This window comes from Phoca vitulina, unplaced genomic scaffold (genome assembly GCF_004348235.1).
Source record: "Phoca vitulina isolate PV1807 unplaced genomic scaffold, GSC_HSeal_1.0 scaffold22, whole genome shotgun sequence".
NCBI classification, from domain to species: Eukaryota; Metazoa; Chordata; class Mammalia; order Carnivora; family Phocidae; genus Phoca; species Phoca vitulina.
In genome coordinates, this window is record NW_022589725.1 from 12,749,443 (window position 1) to 12,763,540 (window position 14,098).

The 14,098-nt window shown below is 53.9% G+C and overlaps 1 protein-coding gene across 1 annotated transcript in view; it reads left to right on the forward strand.

Moving 5' to 3' along the window:
- Positions 1–13,772, forward strand: part of RSPO4 (R-spondin 4) — a 30,469-nt gene extending 16,697 nt beyond the window's left edge. The window contains exons 2-5 of the mRNA XM_032419942.1: positions 10,384–10,572; positions 11,278–11,418; positions 12,806–12,991; positions 13,672–13,772. Coding sequence (XP_032275833.1) covers positions 10,384–10,572; positions 11,278–11,418; positions 12,806–12,991; positions 13,672–13,772 — 617 coding nt within the window. The remainder of the gene's footprint in view (positions 1–10,383; positions 10,573–11,277; positions 11,419–12,805; positions 12,992–13,671) is intronic.
- The last annotated feature ends 326 nt before the right edge of the window (positions 13,773–14,098 follow it).

Sequence of the window (14,098 nt, forward strand, 5' to 3'; positions counted from 1 at the left end):
CCACCCCAGACCTTTAAGATCAAAATCTACCTTTGAAGCCAAGACCCCTGGGCATTCTGTGGGCAGCATTACTGTTGGGAAGCCCTGGCTGACCCGGCAGAGTGGTTTTTGAAGATCGCCTGAGCTCATACATATACAACACCGGGCACAGCACCGTAAGTTTTCAACCAACCCCATGTATTGAGAGGTGGTGGCGTCTCTGCTTTTAATGAGCAGCACCAGGTGATTCTGCATGGATTGAAATCTGAGGATCACCACGGGCTGGGAAAGAACAGATGTGGGTGTGAACTCTGGCTCCCCCCCACCCTCCATCCCGCCCTCCCTCGCCCTGCGGTGTAAACCAGTGTCTGTGAAGGATTCCTTCTGGATCCCAAGCAGTGGCTGGGGCGGCGTAGAGCGCCGACTTCCCCGCCTCCCGAAGCCCTGGTGGGCGCACCAAGAAAATCCCTCAGAGAGAGTTTGGAAGAGACCTGAAGGAAGAAAAGCGGGGACAGGTGTTTGCTCCCCTGGGTGAATGCACACATGCTAACTTGCTCCACATCCCGGGGCTGAGCATGGCACAGGGGAGAAGGAAGGAGACATACAGAGAGGCGGGCTCAGTCCCCGGACGGGCAGGACTGGACAGCCGGGCCAACTTCCTGTCTCAGTCAAGGCCAAATGGCCATGGAAGGAGACAACGGCCTTAGCACAGCCCTGGGACCTCAGCAAGGCTGTAGTCGGGGGACAGGGGACGTGTGATTCAGTGTGGAGGATTGAGCAAGGCATGGGGTACATTGGCACCTGGGACGCGGTGTGGCCTCGAGGTGAAGCTTTCAGTTCCTGCAGTCACCCTGCCCGGGTCTGACTGTCCACTACACCTCCTACTATGTGCCCTTGGGCAATCAGCAGCACTGCCCTGAACCTCAGTTTCCTTGTCGCTGAAGTGGGTGTGACGATAGTACTTAAATGAATTTTGCAGCATCCCCATGTGGGATGGTGAGCGCCTCTGGAAAAGAATGAGGCCGTGAGCGCAATATTTGCCAGGATAATTTGGATGAGCAAAAGCAAGGTGCTGACTCGTCTGTGTGGGGTGCTGTGGTTTTTCCCTGCCCTCCCTGGGCTCACCCTCCAGCGGCGGAAAAGGGACATCATCAACTTCCTTTGCAATATATGAGCCTGGCCCTCCCACCCCAGCAGCAGCTCTCTGAGGACAAAGTGCAAAGTTATGGAAACTTGAGGAACACTCCAAACTGCACCCCGGCCCTCGAGGGAGCACTTTGGGGTGCCTCCCATGCATCTCACAGAAATCAAGTAATAAAATAGTGCCCATTCGTCTGCCATGAGTTGTGCTAAGCACTTTGCATAGATGAGCTCGTGTCATTCAGACAAGTGCCTAGGAGCTGGTTGCTGCTATTGTCCCCATTTTGCAGAAGAGGAGACTGAGGTTCAGAGTAGTGAAGCCCGTTTATCTAAGCTCACCCGGCCAGGAAGTGGTGGTTTTTCAGGCTCCAAAACCAAGACCACCTCAACATTCTGCTGAATATGAGACCCTCTAGGTTCCCCCCTGGGTACTGAGAAGAGGCTGGGGGGGGGACTGGAGCCCTTTAGCCCTGCACCCCGTGGGAGACTACAAGCTGGGAGTCATCTCCAGGGCCCATCCCTTGCTGGGGATGGTGCAATCTGCCCCCCAGGCAGGGATGTGCCACGGGGCTCCTCTGAGCCAGCTTCTAGGGGCAGCGACTGCCTCCCACATGTGGTGGCCTGAGCGGACAGGCGGGAGCCCAGATGTTGTTTTTTTCCTTTGGTCATCGGTGACATGTGTCCCCCACTGCCAGGCAAGGATCAGAGGATGCACTGCCCAACACTCTCTGCATGTCCCCCCACACCCCCACGATGGTTCTGGATCCTCCCCAGGGACAGAGCAGGACTCAGGGCAGGGACTGGCCCTCCTCAGGTTGCATGGCCTTGGGGCAAGGGGCAGTAGTCTCTCTCCATCCCCATCCTTCGCACCCCCCCAGGGAGGCCTTCAGGACAGCTGTGTTAAATCCTCAGTCAACCATGACACACGATGTTCTCACGCAAGGCGCACTTCCCTGGGCACACCCCAATTAGGAAGAAGCTCCACCCCCCAAAAATGTCGACATCAAAATAAAAAGTTCTGCACTGATTGCCCAAGCAAGTCCCAAACCACAGACTCCCACAGACGCATGACAGGTGGCGATAGGAATGATCCTGAGCCCCTCATCGGTGTCAGGCCTGCTCAGGTCCTCACAACATCCACTGGAAGGTCAGCCAGTATGATGCTTGTTTAACAGGTGGGAAAACTGAAGCCCAGAGAGGTTAAGGCATGAGTTCAAGGTCCCATGGGCAAGGATAAGGGGTAGAACTGGGATTTGAACCCACACAGTCCGGCTCTTAACCCTACTCCAGTCTTCAAGTGTGGTCCCAGGACCAGCAGCACCTGGGAACCTGTTAGCAATGCACGTTCTCAAGCCCGGCCCAAATCCACCGAATCATCAGCTCGTGGGGGAGACCCAGCTAGCTGTGTTTTAACAAGTCCAAGGTGAATCTGATGCATGCCCCCCACATTTGAGAACCCCTGCTCTACATTGCTTCCGAGCACCAGCGAGTGAAGTGGGTGTGAGATAAAAGGAGGCTCAAGGATGGTAATTCAGGGCAGCTGACCTTTGCCCTCAGTGTCAGGGATCATTAAAGGGAATGGTGGGGGAGCCTGGCCTGACTGTGCCCCATCTATGTAACTTCAATCAATTATTGCCTTACGGAAATGCAGGCCCAGTGTTGGTAGATACTCTGATTTTTTCCAGAGAAGTCCAAATTCCAGCTTTTTATGTGAAATCTGTTTTTTTGTAAATGTTAGCAATCTATCCAAATTAGGGTTTTTTGTTTGTATCTTGTTTTTTGTTTGTTTGTTTGTTTAAGTGTGGGGCTGGATTTCTCGACTTGGGTATTAAGGATTTTTCAGTGACAGACTTGCTGTGGGCTGCTGAGGACATGAACCTGTGGGAGAACATGTGATCTTCAGGGTCTTAGATGTCACCCTATGCCTTTTGACCCCCTCCAGGAAAGCTCTGCAGGCTGAAGGTGGGTGGGAGGCATGATATCACAGAGATGACCCTGAATCCACTCAAAATTCCCAAATGGAAAAAATATGGAAATCCCTTGCAAACGTTGAGCCATTGGCTCCTATTGCAATGAGGTGCCTGGGGTTGTTCTCAAGATATGGGTCACCCTAAGGTTGGGAACCCTTGTAGGAAGACACAGATCATTCCCTGATCCCAACAGAAAGGATAAACCTGCCTTTCACCCAAGACCAAAGCTGCCTCCTCATGCCTGCCTGAAGACCATCTCCCTGGGCCCTGCTGTCCACCAGTACCTCTGGTCTCTGTTTGCTCACCTGTGAAAGGGAAGAGGGTCCAAGTGTGGACTGACACCCCACCATGGGCCGTAACAGTGAGGGAACAGGAAAGGAACTTGAACTTACATTTATAAAGAAGCACCTACCTACTATGTGCCAGGCACCTGCTAGTTTGTTTGCACACACCTCATATCAAAGCCCATGAGGGTAGGAATTGCTGCCACAGATTTTCAGATGGGGAAACTGAGGCCCACAGAGATGAGGATACTTGTCCAAGGTCAATCCATGAGTGGTGGAGCCAGGATTGGAACCTGGGCACCTGGACCATAACACACATCCTTAGATTTTTGAGGGCACAGAACAGGTCATCGCTTCAATATGACAACAATAGCCACAGAGTATCAGGGGCCTGCTTTGTGCTGGACTCAAAGCCAAGAGATTTTCAGGAACCGTCTCCTTTAATTACAACAACCTTGCAAGATAAGCCTTATCCCTCCCTTTTACACTAGAGTAACTGAGCCCAGAGAGCTAAAGCACTTTGACCATGATCACACAGCTGAAAGCTCATGACCATAGAGCCCCTCGCACTGGACCTGACACAGAGTAATATTGGTTGGATGCATGGATGGATGAATGAATGGATCACTCAACCCCGGACTAGAGCATGCATCAGAGTTGTTATAAGCCTGCGTCCCTTTGGAAACTGCCAAGCCTGATGTGATCCGTTCCACTGTCATTTCTTGGGGAAAGACGAAGTGACTCAGATGTCATTCCAAACCCATCCAAATGCTGGACTAAAACAGGGCCATGTATTTGGAGCCTGGTATTTTGAGTGGGGAAGGATGGTGGCGATCATGGGAGACCATTGATAAAGGAAATCATGTGGAGTGCCATCCCCTCTTATGCCCCGTGAAAACCCAGGGGGTTGTAAGTAGAGCTCAAATGCTTTCATTTAGAAACGTGCATCTGAGCTGGGAGAGGCCAGTGATGAAGGCCAGGAGATAGTTGGGGTGTAAAAGAAGCCAGGGGCTTTCAAAGCGTGCTCCCTAAAACCCAGGGCCCATTGGGGAGCCATGGTAGGCAGGCTGGGTGGCTGGGGCTCCAAGCCCCTTGGCCTTGAGGGAACTGGAGCCTGGCTTAGTTGATGGTCAGAAACTCTGTCTTTGGGGGCCCATGAGGTTTCTGGTTGCTTTACTCCCTCTGCATATGATGTGTTTCTTTCTCTCTCTGCTTCTGTATATTAGTCAGGAGTCTCTGGTGGCAAGTGACAGGAAACCTAACTCAAAGTGGCTTGAGGAAAGAAGAGAGGGGCGCCTGGGTGGCTCAGTTGGTTAAGCGGCTGCCTTCGGCTCAGGTCATGATCCTGGAGTCCCGGGATCGAGTCCCACATCGGGCTCCCTGCTCAGCGGGGAGTCTGCTTCTCCCTCTGACCCTCCCCCCTCTCATGTGCTCTCTCTCTCAAATAAATAAATAAATAAATAAATAAATAAATAAATAAATAAATAAAAAGGAAAGAAGAGAATTTATGGGCCCCCCAGGGGTGCATCCAGGTGCACACATAATCTCTTGGCACCGCTGCTGCTTTGTGGCCTCCATTCTCAGGCACCCTCCCGTCATGTGGTGCCCACCAGCTCTGTCTACATCCTCCCAAATCCAAGTAGAGTGGAAAAGAAAATACATGTACGTGCGTGCATGTGCATGCACACACACACACCTGTTAACCCCCCCCCCCCCAAATCTTAAGACTTGCTCTTGCTGAGACATGTGTCTATATTTGCACCAGCCACTACGGTCAAGGGGACCTGGGGTGAAGTGCATCTGGCTAGAGAGACTCCACATGAACCTCAAAGTCAGAGAGTGCAGACAGATGGGGTCTCTGTTAGCAAAGAGAGGCCCACGGATGCTAGTGCCCACCAAAGCTTCTCACACGTGGGCACTACCCTGCCCTCCTGCAAATGTCCTTAGATTAAGAGGCCAACCCAGACCATTGTCTGTTGGCCCAAAGTCAAAATTCTCAAGAAAGATGGTCTAATTGGCCCAGCCAGGAAGAGCCATCAGTCCCTAGTTCAGTCTGTCTACCATTGGCCAGGGGACAGGGTCATGCAATTCAAGCACGGTTGCCAGGTCTGGTTGTCAGGGAAAGGAGACGGTGAGCAGGGAAGACACATCCAAAATGCCTATTACATTTATCTTGGACTTATTATAATGCACATTCCTGGGCCTGAACCAGACACTCTACAAGCCTCCCTGGGGATTCTTAACGCACAGTCAAGTTTAAGAACTATCACATTTGGATCTTTCTAAAGCAGCATTGTACAAACTCTAGTTGTCATCACTTATTATTCATAGAATTATCATTCAAGTCTCTACACCCATGATCTTGGGGAGGAGAGAAATAGCATTGCTCTGTCCAACAAGTTACAGAGATGTGATGAAAAGCCAGAGCGAGGCCATCAGAATTATGTCAGGAGTGCCATTACAACATAGAGGCACTAGAGGGCACCCTAGCCCACCGCCAGGACCAAGGACACAGCAGGAGGCAGAACTAACTCTTCAAAAACTTGCGTTTGAAAGAAGCCACTTGAGATGCATCCCCTGCATGCACACCCATGTGTACACACACACACACACACACACACACACACACACGGACACCATCCGAGGGTCAGGGGAGGGTCCTTATCATGGGAGAGTCCTCCCCTCCCCTTTTGTCTTCAGCATGTCGAAATACCACTCTACAAATAATGCTGTAGCTCTAATTGCCGTTTGGCCGCCTGACCGTGGGGAAGGCTCCACCCTTCTGGCCTCAGGATCCCCAGTGCAACTGCAGGGGTCAGGCTGAATGATTCCGAAGCTCTTCCCAGAGACCGGTTAGAAAGAGTTTGCTTTGTCCCATCTGGGTTACCATTCAGCCCCTCCTGTGGGCTTCAGCCCTCCCACCAGCTGTGAGGTCCCATGATGGCAGGGGCCGAGCACGGCTCATCCCCGCCGCCCCGGGCTCTGCCTGACACAGAGGAACCCTGAACAAATGCTCCGCGAGGGCAGTGGGGGCTGGCTGACGGGGGGCCCGCCTCCACTGACGCTGCAGGATCCTGGGAGCGCATCTCACCTCCTGGAGCCTGCCTCCTCGGCTGCAAGGTGGGCAAGGACACCTGTGTCGGGTGTGAGTCTCTGTCGACACGCTCAGTTTGCAGGAAATACTATTTTGTTTTTCTGTAACTGAACGTAATTTCTACTTTGAACTCCTATTCTGCCAGGTGGCAGAGATCACCTCAAGCCAACTGAGGGTCCCTTTGCCCTTTGTTGTGGGGCCGCATATCAGGTCCAGCAGGATTACATAACACCAAGGCACTGAGGAGAGGTACCCTGGTCTCCACTGACATCACTCTGTGCCCACCTGCGAGGCTGAAGACCCCACAGCATCAGTCATTCTCGTGCTGTCCTCAGTACCTGTCAGAAAGGCCCAATGGCCTAAACAAGAGGGGCGACACTTTCCTCCCTCTCCTATACAAGAATCTGAGGTAGACAGCCCTGGGTTAGCATGGCTGTCCTCTCTGCCAGGTCCCTCTGCCCCCTGCATCGGCCCTGGCTCCGTCTTCCAAGCCCACAGTCCTGCAGGCAGAGGAAGAAGGGGAGGAGAATAGAGCCGCCCTTCTTTAAAGGTCATTCCCTGAGTGTGGCACAGGACACTCCCACTTGAAGCCCACTGGTCAGAACTTAGGCACCGCACCCTAAACCTCTGCAAAGGGGCCTGGGAAGTGTAGTCTTTGTTCTTGGAAGGCAGCCTTCCGCTAAACCTAAAGGTTCCCTCACTGAGGAGAGAACGGACCTGGGGGCATAACTAACATAGTGCTCATGGCTGCAGGTCTCCACTGCTCTCAGAACTTCTCTCACCTTCTCCTGCCCAAGACCCCAGCTTGAGGATGGGCCGGGGCTCGGGGCAGGAAGCTGGGAGGGGTAGAAGTAGAAGATAGTCCCCTCCCCTTCCTTATCCCTCCGCCAAGCCACACACACAATAGAGGCTAGACATTTTTGTAAACATATTTTTATTGTAAAGTATTTCAAACCTACAGTCAAGAATAAAAAATACAATGAACATTTGCGTATCTGCCAGCCACCTGTTGCAAATCTTGCCATCTGAATACTTGCTGCAGATTTTAAGAAATGAAATATTACAGATTCAGGAGGACTTCTTCCTGAATCCCTTTTTGCCGACTTCTTGCCTCGGAGGAACCACATCCTGAATTTGGTGTTTATCAGTCCCTCATGTCTTTTGCTCTTAATACAAATTTAAGTACCATACATGTCCCAGAGCATCGTTTTGCAGGGTTTTGAACTCTATTACAATGGCTTCTTCCTCTATGATTCATTGTGCCATTTGCGTTTTCGCTGTCAGCCTTGTCTTTGAGATGTGTCCACGAGGTCAGCCGCACCTCCGCCTCGGTCACGTATCGTGGGTCGTATATGTGGCTACAGCTGGGGTACGGGACTGCACCCCAGTGAGCTGATCTCTTCTTTTGATAGACAGGTTTTTATACTTGTTTGCTATTAAATGATGCTGCAGCGAACGTCTTTGCTCATGTTCCTCTGGGCACAGACACAAGAGTTTCTCTGTGCCGGTGGTTCTGAGAGCATGGTCACGGATCAGCAGCATCACCTGGAACCTGTTAGAAATGCAGAGTCTCGGGTCCCAGCTCAGATCTACTCTGCTGGACACTCGGACACTCGGGGTGGAACCCAGCGCTGTGTGTTGTAACAAGACCTGTAGGAGAGGCTGGTACAAGAGTTTGAGAAGCACTGCTCTAGGGTTTTGACCACAAGCCAAATTGCTATGTTCAGAAAAAGACGCATCCTCAGATTTACTAGATGTTGCCGGATTTTTCCCCAGGGTTTATTTACACTCCTATCAGAAGGGAAAGTTTCCTCTCCTCCTTACCAGCTCCTCTGTATTATTAGAATTTAACCTGTTTTTTCCCGTTGGGTGGGAGGTCTGGGCTCCGTTCACTTCTCAGCTGATGTTCTCTCTCTGGCCCTGGGGATCCCTCTTATGACATCACGCTCTCTCTCTGCCCTCAGGTCCCTGTGGGGCTACAGCTTTGGAAACACACAAACCTTTCCTCTGCTCTTCTGTGGCCGTTTCTCTTCCCAGGAGCATTAGCGAGGCCGTTGGATCAGTCAGGGTTCTCGGGTGTAAGCGACAGTAATGGGAGTTATCAGCAGGATGTGGGGGGGCTCACAGGATCCAGGCAGCTGGAGATCAGGCTTGAAGAAATGGCAGGACCCATCCCAGAGCGGGAGGGGGGGGAGGCAGAAAAGGCCCCAGACTGGTCTGCGCAAACCTCACCGTGACACTTATCCCCACATAGCCCCTCACTCATTTTGTCCAACTCCCAGGACTCGGGGTCGCAGGAATGAGTATCTGATTGGTCAGTGCCCATCACTGCCAACTTGAAGAAGGGCTGAACTTCCTTGGTTTCTGTTCTGGGGGGAGGGGGCACCAGGATTTGACCTTCTCCATGTCCTCACACAACGGGCAATTCCTCTAAAAGGCAGATGAGGCACCAATAGAAAGTTGGGGAACAGACCTGGAGAGTCGAGAATGTCCCATGCTGGGTGGCCGTGGGCTCAGGGGAGCCAAGGTATGTAACTGGCTTATTAAACAGTCTGACCTTGATTGGGTATAAACGTGGAACCATTTCACGTGTCCCCAGTTGCCCCTAAGAAGCTGCTCGGTCCTTCCCGACCCCCGGTCACTTTCTGACTCTCCCCAGCTCCTACCTCCAGTGGTTTTCCCTGCTGCCTCTGGCTGGGACACTTGCCAGCAACCAGGCCGCTTGGGTGAGGCCGCGGCCTTAGCATCGAAGCCCGGCTACTTCTAAGGGGCCCTCGCCGCTGAGAAGCCCCTCGTGCTTGCCGTGAAGGATGCACGGGTTCTTCGGCTGCTGCCTCTCCTCCCAGCTCTGCCTGTCTCTCCCCTGCCCTTTTTTCTCTGCTCAGAGAGCCACGGGAAGGGGCAGATCTGCAGGGCTGCCACAGAAGTGAATGCCCAACCTGGGGCATGAGAAGCTGGCCACCCCTTGTTGTAGGCACCCCGTCTCTGTGAGGGGCACCCTGCCTCTCTTCTCCGTTGGTTTTGGGAGTTGGGAACAGAGGGAAAGCCACAGGCACCCACCCCCGCCCCAGGCAGACAACTCCGAATTCCCATGAGCCCCTCTCTCTAAGTGGTCGGCTTAATCAGGTGATGGTCAGGATAGCAGCAACCCCCTATGAGCCTTGGAGAGGCTCTCTTTCTAGAGTATTCTCTGCCTCCTTCTTCCCAGCTTTGGTTCCTGGTGGCCGACTCCGAGGCAACAAAAGTTTCCTTCCCTCAACTCACTACACTTGATGATGCTGGGAGCGCTTGATGATGGTGACAGGGAGGAAGGGAGTCTTGTTCAGAAACACAGCAGGGGGACAAGGGTCTCCCCCACCCCCACATGCATGCACACCCCCCACACCCTGAAAAATACACACTATTTCCATGAAGGCTAAGTTTGCCTGTGAGTTATAGAAAACTCCAAATAACAGTGGTTTAAACGAAACAGACAGTGATTTCTCCGTCCTGTAAGTCTACACGGGCAGCCCAGGGCTGCTATAGCGGTTCTACCTTCCTCGGGGACCTGGGCTCTTTTTTCTTATTTCTCTATCATTCTCAACACGTTTCCCACTTCATGATCCAAAGTAGCTGCCTGTGTTCCAGCCATCGTGTTCACATTCCACCCAACAGGAAGGATGAAGGGGATGACAAAGGGCACGCCCCTGCCCTTTAAGGCAGTTTCTTAGAAGTTGCACACATTGCTTTAGCTTATACCCCTTGGCCAGACTGGGGTCTCATGACCGTATCTAGTTGTCTGGGAAATGTAGTGGTTTGTCTGGGTGGCCATGTGTTCAGTTACTATGCCCCATGAGACAGTCCGAGCTGCTCACATATATGGTTTGACTATTTCTCTCCCCCTTTCCCCCACCTTCCACCCTGGTCTGGCTGGCAGTGGGCACCGGTCTGGGGGGCAACTGCACAGGCTGTGTCATCTGCTCGGAGGAAAACGGCTGCTCCACCTGCCAGCAGAGACTCTTCCTGTTCATCCGCCGGGAAGGTATCCGCCAGTACGGCAAGTGCGTGCACGACTGTCCCTCCAGCTACTTCGGCGTCCGCGGCCAGGAGGTCAACAGGTGCAAAAGTACGTGGCTCCTCCCTGATCCTGCGCTAGCGCTGGGCTCCTGAGACCTCTGGCCCACACCCCACCTCTCACCCCAACACAGCCACCGGGCAAGTGGTGTGTGCCTGAGCCCAGACCCTGAGATACTTGTTTGGTTTCAGGCTGGCTCAGAAGCCCTAAGCAAGTCAGTGCCCTGGCTGGTCTCAGCACTAATAGAGCGGGAAAACTTCACCTCTATCTACCCTAGTTTGCTGTGTGGCCTCAGGCATGTTGCTCACCCTCTCTGGGTCTACCTCAAATGGGAAAAGGAGTCCTAACTCCTAACTCTAATTTTCATTGTGATTGGGGACAAATCATGACCACGTTTGAGCTTTGATGGAAATGCAGCAGGAAGTCCTCACGCACAGCCCAGATTTGCTATGTGACTTTAGACAAGTCACTTGCCCTCTCTGAGCCTTGGCTCAAATGAGAAAGGGAATCTTGACCTTTAAATCCAAATAACCACATTACCTTGGACGTGTCACCTGCCCCCATGAGCCTTAGTGCAGATGAGGAAGGGAGTTCTTGAATGCAGTTCCCGCACAGGTCTGGGCTTCAAAGGAGACTGAATCCTGCCCCCAGTGCTGCAGAGCTTGAGCTGCTCAAAGCGCTCCCACTTCAGGCAGGCCCAGAGGGCCCCCTTCTGGGCAGTCACCCTCACCACGGGTGGCCCTGGCTCTCTTGCAGAATGCGGGGCCACGTGCGAGAGCTGCTTCAGCCAGGACTTCTGCATCCAGTGCAAGAGGCGGTTTTTCCTGTACAAGGGGAAGTGTCTGCCCACCTGCCCGCTGGGCACCGTGGCCCAGCCCAGCACACGGGAGTGCCAGGGTGAGTGGGGGCCTCCTCGCCCTGCCTCCTTCCTTCAGGGGCTGGTGAGGGGTGTCTGGAGACCTGGAAGAACCATAGGAGAATGTCACATGGTGCTGGGAGGCCCAACCAGTGACTTCAGGTACACACAGGGACCCTTCAATACACAACGCCATCATGAGCACCATTATTACGATCACTATCACTACCAACACCAGCTTCGTTGCTATTACCAAGGGAGGCCCCAGAGGTCACAAGAAAAGCACTGATTCTAGAATAAGACAGACCTGGGTTCAAATCCTTTTCAGGCTCCCTTCTGCCCCTCCCTGAGCCTGGCTAATCTTCCCACCCCTACTTCAAGCTTCAGGTCAAGAGTCTCCTCCTCCAGGAAGCCTTCCGGGTCCCTCACGCCCCTGGGACCCATGCCTCTTCTGGGCTCCAGCAGCTGCCTGTGTTTCCCCCATTACGGCACAAGCACCCTGCCCTTCCAGCCTGACATTTCTGGGTGGTGAACTCTGGGAGTCAGAGCCAGGTCTGTCCTGTGCCCTCTGCCAATCAACGTGTAGCACAGCACGAAGCATACAATAGGTGCTCAGTCCCTGCTAGTCAAACGAACACATCTAGCAGAAGGACCACTGTTCTCAGGTCTGCAGACCTGGTTTCTGGGCCGGACTGGGTCTTAAACACTTGCCATGTTCTGACGTGGAGCCCCTTCTCTGTTCTCTTAGCAGGCCCCCTACCTGCTCTAGGCCTCAGTGGCCTAATCTGCAAAATGGGGGTATTAATAGCTGCCCTGTTCTTTGCCTACCTCTCGGGGACTCGTGAAAGAATCAAATGTGAAAGACTATATATATTTTTGTGTATTTTAAAATTGTTCCCTACTGAGAACTTTCTTGTCCCGTGACCTCATTTTTCCTCACAATAGCCCTGCATGGCTTCCGCCTTCCACAGCCCATCAGAGGCACATAATCAAGGTCAAAGCGATGTCCTGGCCCTGAGGGCCTCCCAGCCGACCTTCTGGCCTCTTGGCCTGCCCCTCCTCCTCCCAGCCTCCCCCCTGCCCCCACTCTAGCTGCCCTCCCTCGGACACGTTTGCCTGCCTGCATCCTGCTTCCTTCCGGCTCCACTGGATCTCCTCCTCTCCCTTTAGCTCCTCTATCATCTCCTCAGGGAAGCCTTTCCCTCTAAAGCCAACGGTCACTCCTGCTTCTGGCCCGGGCATGCTTTAGTACGGCACCCATCCCGGGCCCTCATAAATAGATAGTTAAGTGTCTCCCCTCTGCTCCTCGTGAGAGCTGGTGTCTTCGGGGACAGGGACCCCCCTGACCCTGCCCTTGGACCTGAAGGACATTCCCTGCCAGCTGACCCGATCTGTCTGTCTGTCTGTCTCTCTCTCTCCACCCAACAGAAGAATGTGAGCTGGGCCCCTGGGGCAGCTGGAGCCCCTGCGTGCACAACGGGAAGACGTGTGGCTCGGCCTGGGGCCTGGAGACCCGGGTGCGGGAGGCCGGCAGGGCCGGGCGGGAGGAGGCGGCAACCTGCCAGGTGCTGTCCGAGTCAAGGAAATGTCCCATCCAGAGGCCCTGCCCAGCAGGTGAGCCCCAGGCGACATTCCGGGCTGCAGCAGGCAGGACCCCCCCCCGGGGGACGCTGGGGGGCTGGGGACATCGCCTACCCAAACAGCACCCGTAAGGCGGCCCGAAAGTCCAAGATTAACCATACCTCCCCTGGGGGCTCCCCGTGGTCCTGCCCTCCCTGGTGTCCTTTCAAAGGCAGGCTTCCCTGGCGGGGGTCAGTCCCAGCTACAGGACGGATATGCGCCTGCCTTCATCAGGACTTCTCTGCCCTTTCAGAATGACCGCCTCCCTTGTAATAACAAGGATTTCGGAGCGCCCTCTTTACGACTCCAAAGTTCATGGATAACGTTATCCCCTTGCACAGGTCATTAAAAAAAAAAAAAAAATCAGTAGAGTGCCCTGTCATATAAAAGAGAAATAAAAGAAACTTCCCCACGTGGCCGTGCTTGGGCTCAACACACATTGCAAACACTTAGCGGAGTCAGGGCAAAAGTGAGGGCTACGGTTGGGGTCAGTTGGTCGGGGTGCAGAGATGCGACTTCCCAAGAGGGGACCAACTCTTAGGAAAGCCCAAGTAAGCCGTGTGACGGGCCCCACGCCGGCAGCCTGGGGGTGTTCAGTGGCGAGTGTTCAAAAGTACGTGGATGGAGGGGCTTCCCCGGGCCGCGCTGAACAATGCCCTGTGCTCTCGGTGCAGAGAGGAACCCCAGCCAGAAGAAGGGCCGCAGAGACCGGCGTCCGCGTAAGGACAGGAGGCTGGACCGCACGCTGGACGTGGGGCCCCGCCCACCAGCCTGAGGAGCCCCCCCACCCTAAACCTGCAGCTCCCCCCCCTCCGCCCCCTGCAGCCCCTGCCCCACGCCACCCCCTCCTGCTGCCGCTGGGACTGTATCCTTCTGTCTCCCCACCCTCCGCTTCCTCCCTGTGTCCTTCTGCCTTTCCTGCTCTCTCCTTTATTCCTGCTCTTCCTTCCGTCTCTCCTCCCTCCCGTCCTTTCCCTTCTTTCTCTTTAAACCTTTTATCTGTCTGCCTTTCTTTTCCTTTTCTCCTGTTTTCCTTCCTGTTCTTCCCTGTGTCCTGCTCTCTCCGTCTCTCTCTCACACACACGCACACGCACGCACACG